Below are 15,588 nucleotides of genomic sequence, written 5' to 3' on the forward strand. Positions count from 1 at the left end.
CCTTCCAATGAGTATTCAGAACTGATTTCTTTTAGGGTGGACTGGTTGGATCTCCTTGCAGTCCAAGAGACTCTCAAGAGTCTTATCTAAAAGCACAGTTCAACAGCACCACAGTTCAAAAGCATCAGTTCTTTGGGGCTAAGCTTTCTTCATAGTCCAACTCTCACATTCATACATGACCACTGGAAAAAGCAATTTTCTTGAAGAAATCTCTAGTCTTTCCCATTCTATTATTTTCCTCTATTTCTTTGCATTGATCACTGAGGAAGGCTTTTTTTTTTTTTTTTATCTTTCCTTACTATTCTTTGGAACTCTGCATTCAAATGGATATATCTTTCCTTTTCTCCTTTGCCTTTAGCTTCTCTTCTATTCTCAGCTATTTGTAAGGCCTCCTCAGACAACCATTTTGCCTTTTTGCATTTCTTTTTCTTGGGGATGGTCTTGATCATTGCCTCTTGTAAAAGGTCTAAATATCCCAAATAAAAGGCAGAGGCAGTCAGATTAGATTAAAAAATGAAGACCCAGATGCCTACAAAAAACTCATGTTCAATGTTGACACAAATAGGTTAAAATTTAAAGTACAGAAAAAAGTACGCTGACATGAATCAAAAGAAAGTTGGAGTGGTTAAATTAATAATAAATGAAATAAATTTCAGAGCAAAGATATTACTATAAATAAAGTCATTTAAAAATTATAAAGGGCCCAGTTTGTTAAAAGAATGCAACAATACTAATTGCTTTGGACCTGATAACAGAGTTTTAAAATACATGAAGCAAAAACTGACAGAAACGAAGAAAGAAACAGACAAACCTGCAATTATAGTTGGCCATTCCAAAATCCCTTTCTCAATAACTGCTAGAACAATTAGACAGAAGATCAGTATGGACACAGAAGACTTGAACAACACAATCAACCAACCTGACTTAGTTGACATTTATAGAATACTCCACCCAACAACAGCAGAATACATTTAAGTGCATAGGGAACATTCATCAAGACAAACCACACTCTAGACCATCAAATAAGACTCAGAAAATTTAGAATAACTTAAGTCATAAAAAGTATGTTCTATGACCACAATGGAATTAAATTAAAACACTATCTGGGAAATTCCTAAACATTTGGAGACTAACACACTTTTAAATAATATAAGGATCAAAGAAGAGATCAAAAGGGAAAATTCAGAGTATTTTGAATTGAGTGAAAATGAAAGCACATGTCAAAATGTGTGAGATGTGCTAAAATGATGCTTAAGGGGAATTTTATAGCAATAAACACCTGTATTAGAAAAGAATACAGTTTTCGAATCAATGACCTCAGCTTCTGCTGCAAGAGAGCAAAACAAGAGAAAATTATACATAATCTAAGTGGAAGAAGGGAAATAATGTAGATCAGAGTATAAGTATGTAAACAAACGAACAGAAAGACAGTAAATATCAAAGAAACCAAAATCTAGCTCTTTGAGAGGACCAATAGACTGATAAATTTCTAGCCAGACTGATCATGAAAAAAGGAGATAAGGCATACATGAAGGAGGTCACACCACTAGTTTTAGTAAATATTCAAAGATAATAAGGGAATATTTATTATGAATTACCTTGCACCAACAAATTTTTACCATTTAAATGAAATGGACAAATTTCATGAAATATACTACCAAAGCTTGTGTAAGAATATAGAAATAATTTTAATAGCCCTACAAAAGTGTTAGTTGCTCAGTTGTGTCTGACTCTTTGCAACCCCATGGACTGCAGCCTGCAAGGCCCCTCTGCCCATGGAATTCTCCAGGCAAGAATACTGGGGTGGGTAGCCATTCCCTTCTCCAGGGGATCTTCCTGACCCCAGCATCAAATCTGGGTCTCCCACACTATGGGCAGATTCTTTACTGTCTGAGCCGCTAGGGAAGCTCTATATGTATATTTTAAAATTGAGTTTATAGAGACTATCCTGGCAATCCAATGGTTAAGATTCTGTACTTTCATTGCAGGGGGCACAGATTTGATCCTTGGTTGGGAACTAATAGCCTGCATGCTATATGGCATGGCCCAAAACATTTTTTAAATAAAAAAAAATTTTAATTTATAATTAAAACCTTCCCATAAAGAAAACTCCAGATTCAGACAGTTTCACTGATAAATTCTACCAAATATTTAAGGAAGAATAATACCAGTTCCATACAAACCTTCCAGAAAACTGAAGAGAATATTTCCCACCTCATTCTGGAAGACATTTTGATATCAAAATCAAACAAAGATACTACAAGAAAACTACAGCCCAGTATCCATCATTAACATGCTAATGAAAAAAGAATACGAATAGAATCTAACACTATACAAAAAGGATAATCCCAGGGGGGATCGGCCCCAAGAATGCAAGGATGGTTTAAACTTTAAAACTCAATTAATATAATTCATCATATTAAACTAAAAATGAAATATGTATGTTCTCTCTCTAGGTGCAGAAAAATATTTGATAAAAATCCAATATTCATTACCAATTTAAAAAAATAACTTATCAGCAAATCAGGAATAGAAGGGAGCTTCCTTAACCTGATAAGTCACTTCAGTCGTGTTCGACTCTGTGCAACCCACAGACAGCAGCCCACCAGGCTCCCCCGTGCCTGGGGTTCTCCAGGCAAGAACACTGGAGTGGGCTGCCATTTCCTTCTCCAATGCATGAAAGTGAAAAGTGAAAGTGAAGTCGCTCAGTTGTGTCTGGCTCTTAGTGATCCCATGGACTGCAGCCTACCAGGCTCCTCTATCCACGGGATTTTCCAGGCAAGAGTACTGGAGCTGGGTGCCATTGCCTTCTCCGTAACCTGATAAGAGACATCTACAAAAACACCTACAGACTTCAGTCAGGGATAAAGAAAGGTTGTCCATTCTCATCACTTTCTTTCAACATTGTATTGGAGGTTCTAGCCAGTGCATTCAGACAACAGAAAGAAGTAAAAGAAATCCAAATTGGAAAGGAAGAAGTAAAACTGTCTTTATTAGCAAAAGACATGACTGATTATGTAGAAAATGAAATAGAACCTATGAAAAATTTCTAGAACTTATAAGGGAGCTTATCAAGGTTGCAGGACCCAAAGTCAATTATATTTCTATATGTTGAGTTGGCCAAAACCTTCATTTGGACTTTCCATGGTATTGTTGTTGTTCAGTCACAAAGTTTTGTTTGACTCTTTGTGAACCCATGGACTGCAGCACACCAGGCTTCCCTGTCCTTCACTATCTCCCAGAGTTTATTCAAATATATGTCCATTGAGTTGGTGATGCTATCTAACCATCTCATCCTCTCCCACCCTCTTCTTCTCCTGCCCTCAATTCTTCCAGTATCAGGGTCTTTTCCAATGAGTCGCTTCTTTGCATCAAGTGGCCAAAATATTGGAGCTTCAGTTTCGCCATCAGTCCTTCCAGTGAATATACAGGGTTGATTTTTTTTTTTAGGATTTATTGATTTGATCTCCTTGCAGTCCAAGGGACTCTCAAGAGTCTTCTCTAGTGTCACAATTCAAAAGCATAATTCTTCAGCGCTCAGCTTTCTTTATGGTCCAACTCTCACATCCATACATGGTATGGAAAAACCCCAAAGAACTTTTTGGTCAATCCAATACAAGCAACTAACAACTGGTATACTTTCAACTAACAAGGAAATTTTTAAAAACATCATTTACAATAGAATAGGAATGTGAAATAGGGACAAATCTGACAAAAGATATCAGATTCACCAGGTTAATTGGTCATAAGACTCAATACTGTTAAGATGTCATTTCTCCTCAAATTGATCCATGTATTTGACATAAACATAATCAGGATCCCAGTGGACTTTTATTTGGAGAAATGGATAAGCTGCTTCTAAAATTCATTGGAAGGGGATTCCCTGGGAGTCCAGTGGTTAGGTTTTCTGTACTTCCATTGCAGGGGGCACGGGTTCCAACCTGGTCAGGGAGTTAAGCTCCTGCATGCCACATGGCATGCCCCCCCCCAAAAAGAGAACCAACCATTAAGAAATAATAAATAAATAACATAAAATAAAATTCACAGGGAAATGTAAAGGCCCCAGAATAACTAAAATAACTTTGAAAAAGAACAAAAAGTTGGAAGACCAACACTTGGACAAGACATGGCATAAAGCTACCATAATCAATATAGTGTAAAACCAATGACCAATGTGTAAATAATATTTTAAAAACTGGTTGATGGAATAGAATAGAGTCTAGAAATAGACCCACATATATATGGACAAAAGACTTTTGTTGAAGATTCTAAGTCAATTCAGTGAAGAAACAATGATCTTTTAAACAAATGATGCTGGAACAACTGGATATCCATATAAAATAATAAATATCATCACCTTATACTATATATAAAGTATATGTGGTATATGTCTTACACCATATACAAAGATGAACTAAAAATGGAATATCACAGAACTAAATGTAAAGCCAGTATTAAAATAGTCAAAAGATCTAAATAGTTCACCAACAAAGACAAATGGATGTCAAATAAGCATGTGAACATCACTGGGAAGTACGGAAATCCAAGTTATAATCACAATGAGATATCACTACACAGAATGGCTAATTTAGACTTTCTAAACTGACCATGGACTTCCCTGGTGGCTCAGATGGTAAAGAAGATGCCTGTAGTGCAGGAGACCAAGGTTTAATCCCTGGGTCAGGAAGAGCCCCTGGGGAGGAGTCTGGTGGGCTATGGTCCATGGGTCCCTGGGTCAGGAAGAGCCCCTGGGGAGGAGTCCGGTGGGCTATGGTCCATGGGGTCACAAAGAGTTGCACAGGACTGAGTGACTAACACTTTCACTTTCAAACTGACCATACCAAGTGTTAGACAGTTTGTGGAGGAACTGGAATTCTTATACACTGGGTGAGAACGTAAAATGGTACAATTAATTTGGAAAACAATCTGACAGTTTCTTAAAAAGTTAAACTCACATGGGGACTTCCCTGAAGTTCAGTGGTTAAGACTTTGCTTTCCAGTGCACGACTGAGCGACTTCACTTTCACTTTTCACTTTCATGCATTGGAGAAGGAAATGGCAACCCACTCCAGTGTTCTTGCCTGGAGAATCCCAGGGACAGGGGAGCCTGGTGGGCGGCCATCTATGGGGTTGCACAGAGTCAGACACAACTGAAGCGACTTAGCAGCAGCAGCAGCAGCAGCAGGGGATGTAGATTCAAGCCCTGGTGGGGGAGCTCAAATCTCATAGACTTTGCGGCCAAAAAACCAAAGCATAAAACAGAAGGAGTATTGTAACAAATTCAATAAACATTTTAAACAAATTATCCACATTAAAAAAAATCTTAAAAAATACACATTCATGGTTTTTTTTTTAAAAGTTACACCTATCATATGATCTAGTCATACCACTCCCAGATATTTATCTGAAGCAAATGAAGGCATTTGTTCACACAAAGGCTTTGTAGCATCTCTATCTACAATAGCCAAACCTGGAAATAACCCAAATATCCATAAACAAGTGAGTGGATGAACAAAAGGCGGCATCTCCACACAATGATACTACTCAGCACTCACAAAGAATAAACTGTCAATACATGCAACAACATGGATACAATTCAAAACGATTAGGCTGAGTGAATGAGGTCAGTCAAAACTGTGCATTTTATATGATGCCATATATACAAAATCAGAAAATGAAAACCAATATATAGTGATAGAAAAGAGAAAGCGGTCCTGAGGTGGAATGGGAAGGAAGGTGAGGCAGGATGGAGTGACTGTCAAAGGAACATGAGGAAACTTCTGAGGGTGATGGATCCATTCATTAACTTGATTATGATAAAGGTTTCATAGTGTATACATGGGTCAAAACTAATCAAATTGTAAACTTTAAATATATACAGCTAGTGAATAGCAACTCAAAGCTGTTTTAAAAAGTCAATCAGGACACTTTAAAAAAATGTAGAAAAGATCTTTGGATTGACTACTTTTTTGAATTAAATTCAACAAAGGGTTAATTGAGCTTTCATTAGAATAGAAAACTGAAAGTTTGGTCAATTGTTCATTCATTCATTCATTTGTACAGCATTTATAGAACACTTTCTAGGTTCTAGGTCCTCTTTTAGTTTCCAGCTATAAAAAGACATAGGCCCAAACTTCTGCTCTTGAGTAGAAAGGAATAGCCCATGCAAGACCAATATTCCTGCTTAGAACTACTAAGAAATCAAATAAAACTGAGAAATCATCTATTTGATGACATTAGAGATCTCCTGAAGCAATGAAACTAGAGAGCCGAGACTCTAGAAAGGGAAGAACCTACAAAAGATAAGCTTCCCTTCTACAGCTGTGTTTACCCTGGAGGTATCTGCTGATTCTGAACACAGGCAGGAGGCTGAAAATCTAGGCAGGGAGTCAGAAAAACTAGCAGAGCTGTGGGTAGAGACTTGCAGACCAGCAAAGCATAAAACCAGTTTCTTCCACAGCACTTCTGCCAAATACCAGGCAGTCTGGAGTATGAGGCTACAAACTTAAGCAGGAAGCCTCAGAAAAACCAGAGGAGATATTTTTAGCTCTTTTGAGAGACAAAGCTTAGGGTTTGGAACATGTCAGGGGAAACGGGCTCTGCAGAATACACTAGGCTCTCAGTTGAAAATCCTAGAGAACCAAGGGCAAACTAGAGGTAGGCTGTGACTTTTCAGGACTACAAACCAGCCTCAACTCTGTGTAACTGCTGTTTGTTTAAGGTGATCAGCCACAACTCCATCTGCCTAGTGGAGGGAAAGGTAAACTTTCTCTGGAAGAAGTAACATCATCTGAACCTCTATGTTTTTACATACAATACTCATTACTCAGTAAAAATTACCAGGCATACCCACAGGCAAGACCACATGACCAAAAATCAAGTGAAAGAACAGACCACAGGGAAAAAACCAAAAGATATCCATAATAACCTAAGCTGGTGAAGAATTCGCCTGCAATGTGGGAGACCTGGGTTTAATCCCTGGGTTGGGAAGATCCCCTGGAGGAGGGAATACTCCAGTATTCTGGCCTGGAGAATTCCATGGACTGTATAGCCCATGGGGTTGCAAAGAGCTGGACATGACTGAGCTACTTTTACTTTCATCCATAATAATCTAACATAATATGATTCAGACCACAGAGGAGAATATGCACCAAATAAATTAAATGTTGAAAAATTTCACCAAGGATTTAGATCTATAATAAAGAATTATTGGAAACCCTCAACAGAAAAACATTAACCTTGAAATCTCAAGAGACATTAAACATCAAATTAGATACAATGGAAGACAGGATCAGTGAATTGGAGTATCTAAACCAAAACATGCAAAGCAAAGAAAAACCTGGAAAAGAGCACTGAGAACATATGGTACTCATATAAGATAAGCTATAGGAATGTACTGTACAGCATGGGGAATATAGCCAATTTTTTGTAATAACTGTACATAAAGTATAACTTTTAAAATTATATTAAAAATTTTAAATTAAATTTTTAAAATGAAGAAAGCAGCATGCTGATTACCCAGACTCTTCAGCTTATCTTTCCAGCTCCCATCTTTTATTATCATAGTCATAAATAAAACACATGAGACTTAGAAAATATCTAACATTTATGTAGTTAGAATCCTTAAAGGAGATAGGACAGAGAATGGGGTAGAAGCAATATTTGAAGTCATATTAGCCCAGAAATTCCTAAAAGTGAAGAATTATAAACAAGCAGATTCAAGGTCTGTGCACCTCAAGCAGAACACCGTATCAAAATACAATAGTAAGAATGTTGAAAGCAAACACAAAGCAAAATCTTAAAAGTAGCCAGGGGAAAAATAAGACAATTGTTCAAAGGGGCAACAAAAAGATTTACAGCTGACTCCCGCCCACCCCCCGCCCCACCGCCAAATGATGAAAGTCAAAACGCAATGGATTGATATCTCTTAAAGTATTAAAGAAAATAACTGCAAATTCTATACCAGAAGAAATATATTTCAAAAATGAAAGTAAAATAAAGATGCCTTCTAGACAAACAGAGAATTTATCACTAGCAAACCTGCACTAAAAAAAAAAATACTAAAGAGAATCCTTCAGATACAAGAAAAATGATCCCAGAGGGAAACATGAAATTGTAGAAAGTAATGAAGAGCAACAGAAAACATAAATATGTGAGTAAATATGGATTCTGACTGAGTAAAATAAAAATGTAATGTCTTATGAGGTTTAAAATGTATATAGAATTAAAATGCATGTAACAAGGCAAAAGACTGAAGGGGTATAAATGCAAAGAATGCGTTCTAAGATTCTGGTACTATCAGGGAAGCAGTAAAATTGATAATTTGTAGTATTCTTTGTAATAAGTCAAGATGTATGTTGTCATTTCTCAGGTAACAAGTAATAGACTGATTAAAAAAAAAAAGATTTTATTGATCTAAAAGAAGGCATTAACGTCAAGACTACAGAGGCCCTGGTTATCACCATTCCTATGAAGCTCTAGGGGGATAGTAAGGGAAAGAGAATTGTTGTTTTTTTAACCCAGGATAGTGGTTTTGTCTCAGCAGCTGAATGTATTAAGCAGAAGTTAACTGTTGGTATCTAAAATCTTGAAGCTCCTTCTACAACCAGCCCTTCCCAGATTCCCAACCCAGCCAAGGACCTTTCCCTAAGGTACCTCCATCCATCCAGCCACCCATTCATTCCTCAAAGAGGTACTGTGCTAGAGGCTACGCCTAAGGAAAAGGAAGCAGGAACAATCCCAGTCCTCAACAAACGCACACTCTACTGAGAAATAACTAAACCAGAAGTTTTCAGACTTATATATCCAAATAAGTCACCTGCAAACTCTATAGGTCTGGGAAAAGCCTTGATATTCTACATTTTTAACAAGTCTCCAGGTGATGTTGATGCTGATTCGACTTGCACTTTGAATGACAAGGAATTAAAAAGAGTAAAATACAGAGTGACAAGCACTATGATGAAATTGAGGCTCAGAGAGGTGAAATAGCTCATTGAAACTCCCACAATTAGGTGGAGTAACTGAGATCTGACTCCAGATATATCTTACTACAAAGCCTGTGTTTGCTCTTTCCTGCCTGTCTTATGGAGAAGCAAAGGGTCTGTGGAAATGGGTAGGGTGATAATTTAATGCAATCTCAAGTAAATAATAGCCAGGTTGGATCTTAGTAGATGAATAGCAGTTTGCCTGGCAATGAAGCACAGCTGCAAGAAGACTCAGTACAGCACCTGCTGTAAAAATACACAGCGCTAGGGCACTGCATTAGAAACCCTGGATTTTAATCCTATTCCACCACTTATGAGCCTCAAAATTTTTGACAGTTTACTAAATTGTGTTGTGCCTCAGTTTCCTCCTCTGTAGGATGGAGAAAATCCTAACAGCTCCTCCCTCATCAGGATGGTGTAAGAATTAAGTTAGATGGGTGTGTATAAATGGCTTAGGACAGTATGTGGCACAGGGCAAGCACAATAAATGTTAGCTTTGATTATTACAGTAGCTGTTCAATAAAGGAACGAGGGTATTTCAGACAGAATGGTTCCTCCTGTGCCAGGGGTTGACTTGTCAGGGCAAGAGACTGAAAGGCATTGGAGTTATTGCCCCGCAGGACTGACAGATGAACTATCGAATGATTTTACCTGGTGGGGAGGGACCCAGGTGTTTCTCAGACACATGTCCCAAGTACTAGAGGACAATCAGAGCACCTACTGCCCAAAAGCTCTGTCACACCTCTTAACTCATCTCCTTCTAATGACTGTAGGACTCATCATTCCCATTTTAGCAGTAACAGAGGCCCAGAGAAGTGAAGTGACTTGCCCACAATCTCCTTGGATAGTAAAGGCAGAGAGGAATTCCTTACTCCCTGGTTAATACTCTTTCTAGAAAGCCTTCTAGCACCATTGCAGGAGAAAATCAATACCCAAGACCTCCAGGGCAGAGGTTCTCCAGAGCTGTCATGTTCACTAACCATTAGCACTGATCAGGAAAAGGATACTTTCATCTGTCAGAGTGATGCTGAGGATGTATCTGGCTCTGCCTCTGATTTGAAAAGAAAGACTTCCAGGGAAAAGGTTGCAGAAGGGGATCTGGGATGTATGAGAAAGAACCACCTGGAAACCAATTCCCTACCTTAATACAGCCCTTTCCTGGTACAAACAAGGACAGGCACACATCAGATGCAGCTGGACTGCCTACCTAGTCGACTGTTTGTCCAGCATGGCCACATAGGTGACCACAAAGCTCTGAAATTTTGCCCGCTGCTCCTCCCAGCGATCGTCCACTGAGTAGTAGTTGGGCAGGGGTGCTCCAAAGAGGATCTCGCTGCGTAGGAGGGAGCTCTTGAGGTTTTCTGCGGAGAGGCCCTCGTCCACGTACCAGTAGAACTCTGGGTGAGTCATGGCCAGCTCTAGGGAGCCTGCAGGGGCAGGGGTCAAGAGGTCCAAGGAGCTCAGTAAGTCAGCTCCCACAAACCTTCCATCAGGGTCACCCATCCCTCCTCAACATCTCACCCCTTTTTAAGGAAATGGAAAACTGTCCCAGCTTGGGCTGCCTACAACTGTCTCTAACAGGACAGAGGGATGGTTTAGAGAAATCACTGCTGCCCAAAAAGAGCAGCCCCCAAGATCTGCTCAGGCGGCTCCCACTAAGTTTACGCCTTCATTTCAGCTTGAACTTCACCTAATAACAAGGCTCAGTCTCTGTAGTCCTGTAACTCCTTCCCATCCCAGTCCCACCTTCATCTACTTAGAACCCTGACATGTCCCCCTTAAAAGACATACCGAAGCTCTGCCCCCACAGCCAGTCTCTGTCCCCTCCCCATCCTTTCTCAAGTCTCACTCCTAATGTACCTCAAACTAATCCACCTTGATCTTCCTGCAAACTCAGCCTCTTTCCAAATGCCCAGTGCTCTGTAACCACATGCCAGCTCCCCTCTAACCAACGTCATGCCCAAGTCCCAGTCCAAGCTTTACCTAACTCTGGGCACTCTAACTCTCCCAATCTTCATCAGTCTAGGTATGCACCTCCTTCCTTGCCTCCCTCAGATCCCATCTCACATCCAACCCTCCCTGCCCTTCTTCAATAAATGGCCTGCAGGTCGGCCCAGCACTCAGCTCCAGCCTGACTCCACTTCACAGCCAGTTCCAACTCCATCCTCTTATCAACCTGCTGAGTACTGCAGAGTCAAGCCTTCTTTAAACTCCAAGCCCCGCCCCCACCTCATTAACCATGCCGCTTCAGCCCAAGCCCCACCTATTCTCAGTCTCCACCCCTTACAGGCCCCAGACCAAGTCCCTACAGGCCCCACCCCAGCACACCTAGGGCTGCTCACCCCGGATGTCGGCCAGGTCCTGGCCCATGCCATCATAGTAAATCTTGCCACCCCTCTCAGTGGGGAAGAAGTAGGTCATGAGCGAGCTGGGCGGGGAGCAGTAGGAGTAGGAGCCGAGAGGCAGGTCCTTGAGCACTTCATGGGGCTTCCAGCAGAACTCCCGGAAGCCAGGGTGGTCCATGATCTTGCGCTCAATCTCGTGGATTGTGACCAGCCGCTCACTCGTGAAAATGTTGCGCTCGGCGTCGCCACGTGCCAGGAAGATAAGCTCGATGCGCCAGTGCGCATGCGTCTGGGTGTTGGCGCTCACATAGGAGCGTGAGTAGTCCCAGCGCGAGGCGCCGCGACGGGCACGGGTCTGATTGGCCGTGGCTGCTGTGGGAGGCGGGGCACTGGGTGGACACCGCCCACTCCTGTCAGGCCCCAGGTTTATCGTGGCTTCGCTCTGGTTGGCTGCTGGCCTCTCCAGAGGTGGAGCCTCTCGCCGTAGACGCCCGCTTCGACTGGCTGTTGGCTTCTGGGCGGTGGCAGTGTCCCACAACAAGCCGTTCTCCGTGGCTACAGCGACCACCGTGTGTGGGGCGCGGGCGGCCGGCCGCGAGCGGTTCCGTAGATGTAGCTGCTGCAACTGCTCTGTGATGAGGCGCTGAAGTGTCTCAGAAGTGAAGTCCGCCAGGTCGCGCCGGTTGCGCCCCCAGGACCCAAACTGGGATTTGAGCGCCAGCGCGAGGGCGTCAAAACGCTGGGAGGCCTCATGGTTGCGGATCTCAAAGGCATTGTAGGAGATGTCAATGTCCAGTGGCGGGTAGTAGAGGAACATAAAGGCTGACAAGGCCATGGGGATGCTGCAGCCCAGAAAGAGCACCAGCCCTGCACAGCACGGATTGGTGAAGGCCCAGCCCAGGGTACTCCAAAAGCCCGAGGCCGGGGGCCGGGACGGCAAGGTCCAGCGCCGCCAGCAACACTGCCTCCCTCCGCCAGCGTGGGGCCCCGGCTTCTTCTGGCCCCTCCTAAAGGCCTCACCCATTGTTTCCTCCTCCTCTTCCTGCTCCTCCTCTAGCCACACATCTTGCAGCAAGGGGTCATCCTCTGAGTCCATAGCCTACAGGAGAGGGAGAGGGTGAGCAGGCTATACAGAGAAGGAGAGGATGGTGCTGCCATAGCTGCAGTCGCCCACCCTGAGTGTTAGCCTTGCCCACTCATAACCAAGACAGATACTACAATGGAATCGCATCAAACAGGCACTTAACTGCACTTAACTGAATTCAACCACATATGTACAAAACAGAAAGAAAAAATCCTGTTATTTGCCCATCACAGTTCCCAACTAGATCAGGGCTTTCAAGGCCACTGAAAAAGGAGAATCAGCACCCAGTTGCAAACAGAAAAGATATTCCTCCACAAGGAAGGGATATTCGAGGGGAATTTTGATTATGTAAGATTTCCCAATTTTTGCTGCATTCTCTGATTTTAGAACTCAAAGCCAATGTGAGGTGTGACTTCGTCGCAATCACTTTTATTTAATGAGCAACTATAAAGCCGTCCAAAAGTATCAGGGTAGAAGGGGAAGAACATGCTCTCTGGAACTGGACCCTTGTTTGGGTCCTGGTAGTGTGAACACTGGCAAGGGAGTGAGCCTCAGAGTCTTTGTCTTTTAAGCACAGGTGGCCATTCCTGCTTCACACGATTGTGGGGAAGGTCTAGGGAGGAAGCACCCTGCAGTCTGTGTGGTTTGTTATTATATATCACATGAATACATTTCTTTGCTCCTCTCTGGGGACTGTAATGTGCTCAGCCATTGTCCACGTGGCTCTGACAGCGCTAGATGCCTGTCATAGTCCTCAAGAACTCTCAATAGCTCCCCACCCCCTCTTTGGGATGCTGCAGCTGCAGCCACTGTTTGTCAGGCTCAGACCACTTAATATGCAACTCCAGCGACGTCAAAACTTTGGGCACAGACAGAGGCCGGGCATCTGTCTCCCCAAGATGTGGGCATAAGCAGCAGGAGGGCCTGGCAGGAGAGGGCAGTCTGAGGACTCCAGCAGGGTGGCCCAAAGGCAGGAGGCCCCCCGGTGTCCTCAGGCATGGCCTGCCCCCTTGTCCTGCTTGCCCTCTGTTTGGACGGAAGGAGACTCATTATCTAGTTAGACGCCAGGCAGTGAGAGGAGGAAGCTAATTATGCCAGCATTGGCTAATTAATGCTGCTTTTCCTATTAACATTCTCTAGAATGCTCCATTTCAATTAGACGGTCTGTCCGGGAAGAGAACAGGCTGCCATCATCCCAAAGAAAGTGAAGAAGAGACGGCGAGGGGAAGGAGGGAAACAAAGAGAAAGACAGACAGGACATGGGAGAGATGAGAGACACAGAAAAATAAAAACAGGAGACAGGAGAGTGGAGTTAGGGGGCAGGGATTGGAGACAGATACAAATAGGGAAATAAGGGAAGAGAAAAACAGAAGAGTGAGGGAGACAGCGCCAAGTGTGGATGAGAGAGGAAGGCTTGAAAGGGAGAGAGGCTGGAAGGGGCAGGAACTGCTCCAGAAATATTAGAGATTCCTATGGATGCAATAATTAAACTTCTCATTTCTGATGCCCTAAACCTAGCCTCCTGAGGGGATGTTACCTGTGCTGAGGCTCAGCTTGCATCAGCAGAAACTCGTGGGAGTAAACCAGAGGTAGCTCAGGTTCACCCCATCTCCAAAGGGCAAACCCAAATCTGCACCTGGAGGTGGGGGTTGTGTGTGGGAGCCTCCACTCCACCCCTAACTGCTGAAGGAGGAAGTTGATGGTAGTACAGTGGAGAGGGACACTGGATGCTTGCATTTTTTCTGGGGACTAAATTCATCCATTGGCCCCCAGCCCCTTATCCAGGGTACAGTTTTCAAAGTGTTGGCATGTGAGTAGGTCCAAGACCAGGATTCTGGGTCATGTCAGCACTCCCTGAATGATCCTGCTAGCCCATTGTTACTTCACCAGGAATGCTACTTTCTGCTCCAGAAGTCCAAGTTTAAAACATCTTTCAAGACCTTGTTCAAGTGTCACTTCTGCTAAGAAGTCTTCCCAGATCTGAACACTGGCCACCCCCACCCCTTCCAAGATATGTGTCCAAGCTTCTTACCACACTTCTGGGATAAAAATTTACTCGAGGACAGGGAGGGAGAGGCACTGTAGCAGTGGTAAAGGCCTTGATTTGGGAGGCAGACAGACTTGGATGCAAATCCCAGCTGTATGACTTAAGGCAAGCAGTATATTTCTGAGCTTCAGTTTTTCCATCTGCAAGATAAGGCTAACAGTACTCACCACAGAGGTTGCTTGATGATATAAACAGCAGGCTGACCATAGTGCCTAGGAGGTATAAATGCATAAGAAATGATAGCCACTGTTCTTTTACACTCTGCTTCCTCGCAAAAGGCTGTGAACTCCTAAAACATCCATGTGGTGCATTGTATTTGCCAAAGATGGCCACGACAATTTCTCATGATGTGACTGTAAGACTTCTCCCACCAAGAAGTTATATCTTCATTCCTTCCCTTGACTCTAGATGCTAGGTTAAAATGGAGATGCAGCTTCTACCTGGCTTTCTTGGGACATTCATCCTTGGAACCTAGCCACCATGCTGTAAGGAAGCCCAAACTAACCCATGCAGAGACTACACGTAGGAGCTCCTGCTGACAACCTAGTTGACAGCCATCATCAACCACCAGATATGAGTGAAAATATCTCCAGTGATTCTGGGCCCCTAGTAATACCCAACCTTCTAGTAGTCCCAGTTGAGACTCGGGAACTGTGGAGTTGAGCTAAGCCACCCTCTCCTGTGCTCTATTCTGGCCCACAGAATCCATGAACATAGTATATCTGCTGCCATACATCACTAGGTTTGGGGTTAGCTGTTCCATAGCAATAATAAGTGAACAACTGCAATGGAACTCTGTCCCACATGACTTTGTGTCCTGCAGTCTGTGCTTGCTAGATTTAAGTGATGAGAAAATTAAGCACAGCCATTTGGTCTCCCAGTGAGAGCCCCACAGCCCAGTAGACCTAAATTCCAAGGGAGCAGGGACTTGTGTTCCCTGCTGGGTTCCCATGGTCTAAAATACTCCTGCCTGGGGGCCGGGGTGTGTGTCAGTCATTAGCAGGTATTTGTTAAATGAAAGAAGGAAAGCGAATCTCAGAAGCAGCAGAAGCATCTGGGTTAGATATTAGGTAGAAATACCCCCTGGACTCTCCTTGGACAGAGGACAGTCAGATACCAAATAATATA

The 15,588-nt window shown here is 42.9% G+C and overlaps 1 protein-coding gene across 1 annotated transcript in view; it reads right to left on the reverse strand.

Moving 5' to 3' along the window:
* DISP3 (dispatched RND transporter family member 3) overlaps positions 1-15,588 on the reverse strand; it is a 57,342-nt gene that overhangs the window by 24,161 nt on the left and 17,593 nt on the right. The window contains exons 2-3 of the mRNA XM_004013722.5: positions 11,327-12,428; positions 10,192-10,411 (exon numbers count right to left, since the gene is read on the reverse strand). Of these exons, the coding sequence (XP_004013771.4) occupies positions 10,192-10,411; positions 11,327-12,425 (1,319 nt within the window). The 5' untranslated portion in view covers positions 12,426-12,428. The remainder of the gene's footprint in view (positions 1-10,191; positions 10,412-11,326; positions 12,429-15,588) is intronic.

Source organism: Ovis aries, chromosome 12, assembly GCF_016772045.2.
Source record: "Ovis aries strain OAR_USU_Benz2616 breed Rambouillet chromosome 12, ARS-UI_Ramb_v3.0, whole genome shotgun sequence".
Classification (NCBI taxonomy): Eukaryota; Metazoa; Chordata; class Mammalia; order Artiodactyla; family Bovidae; genus Ovis; species Ovis aries.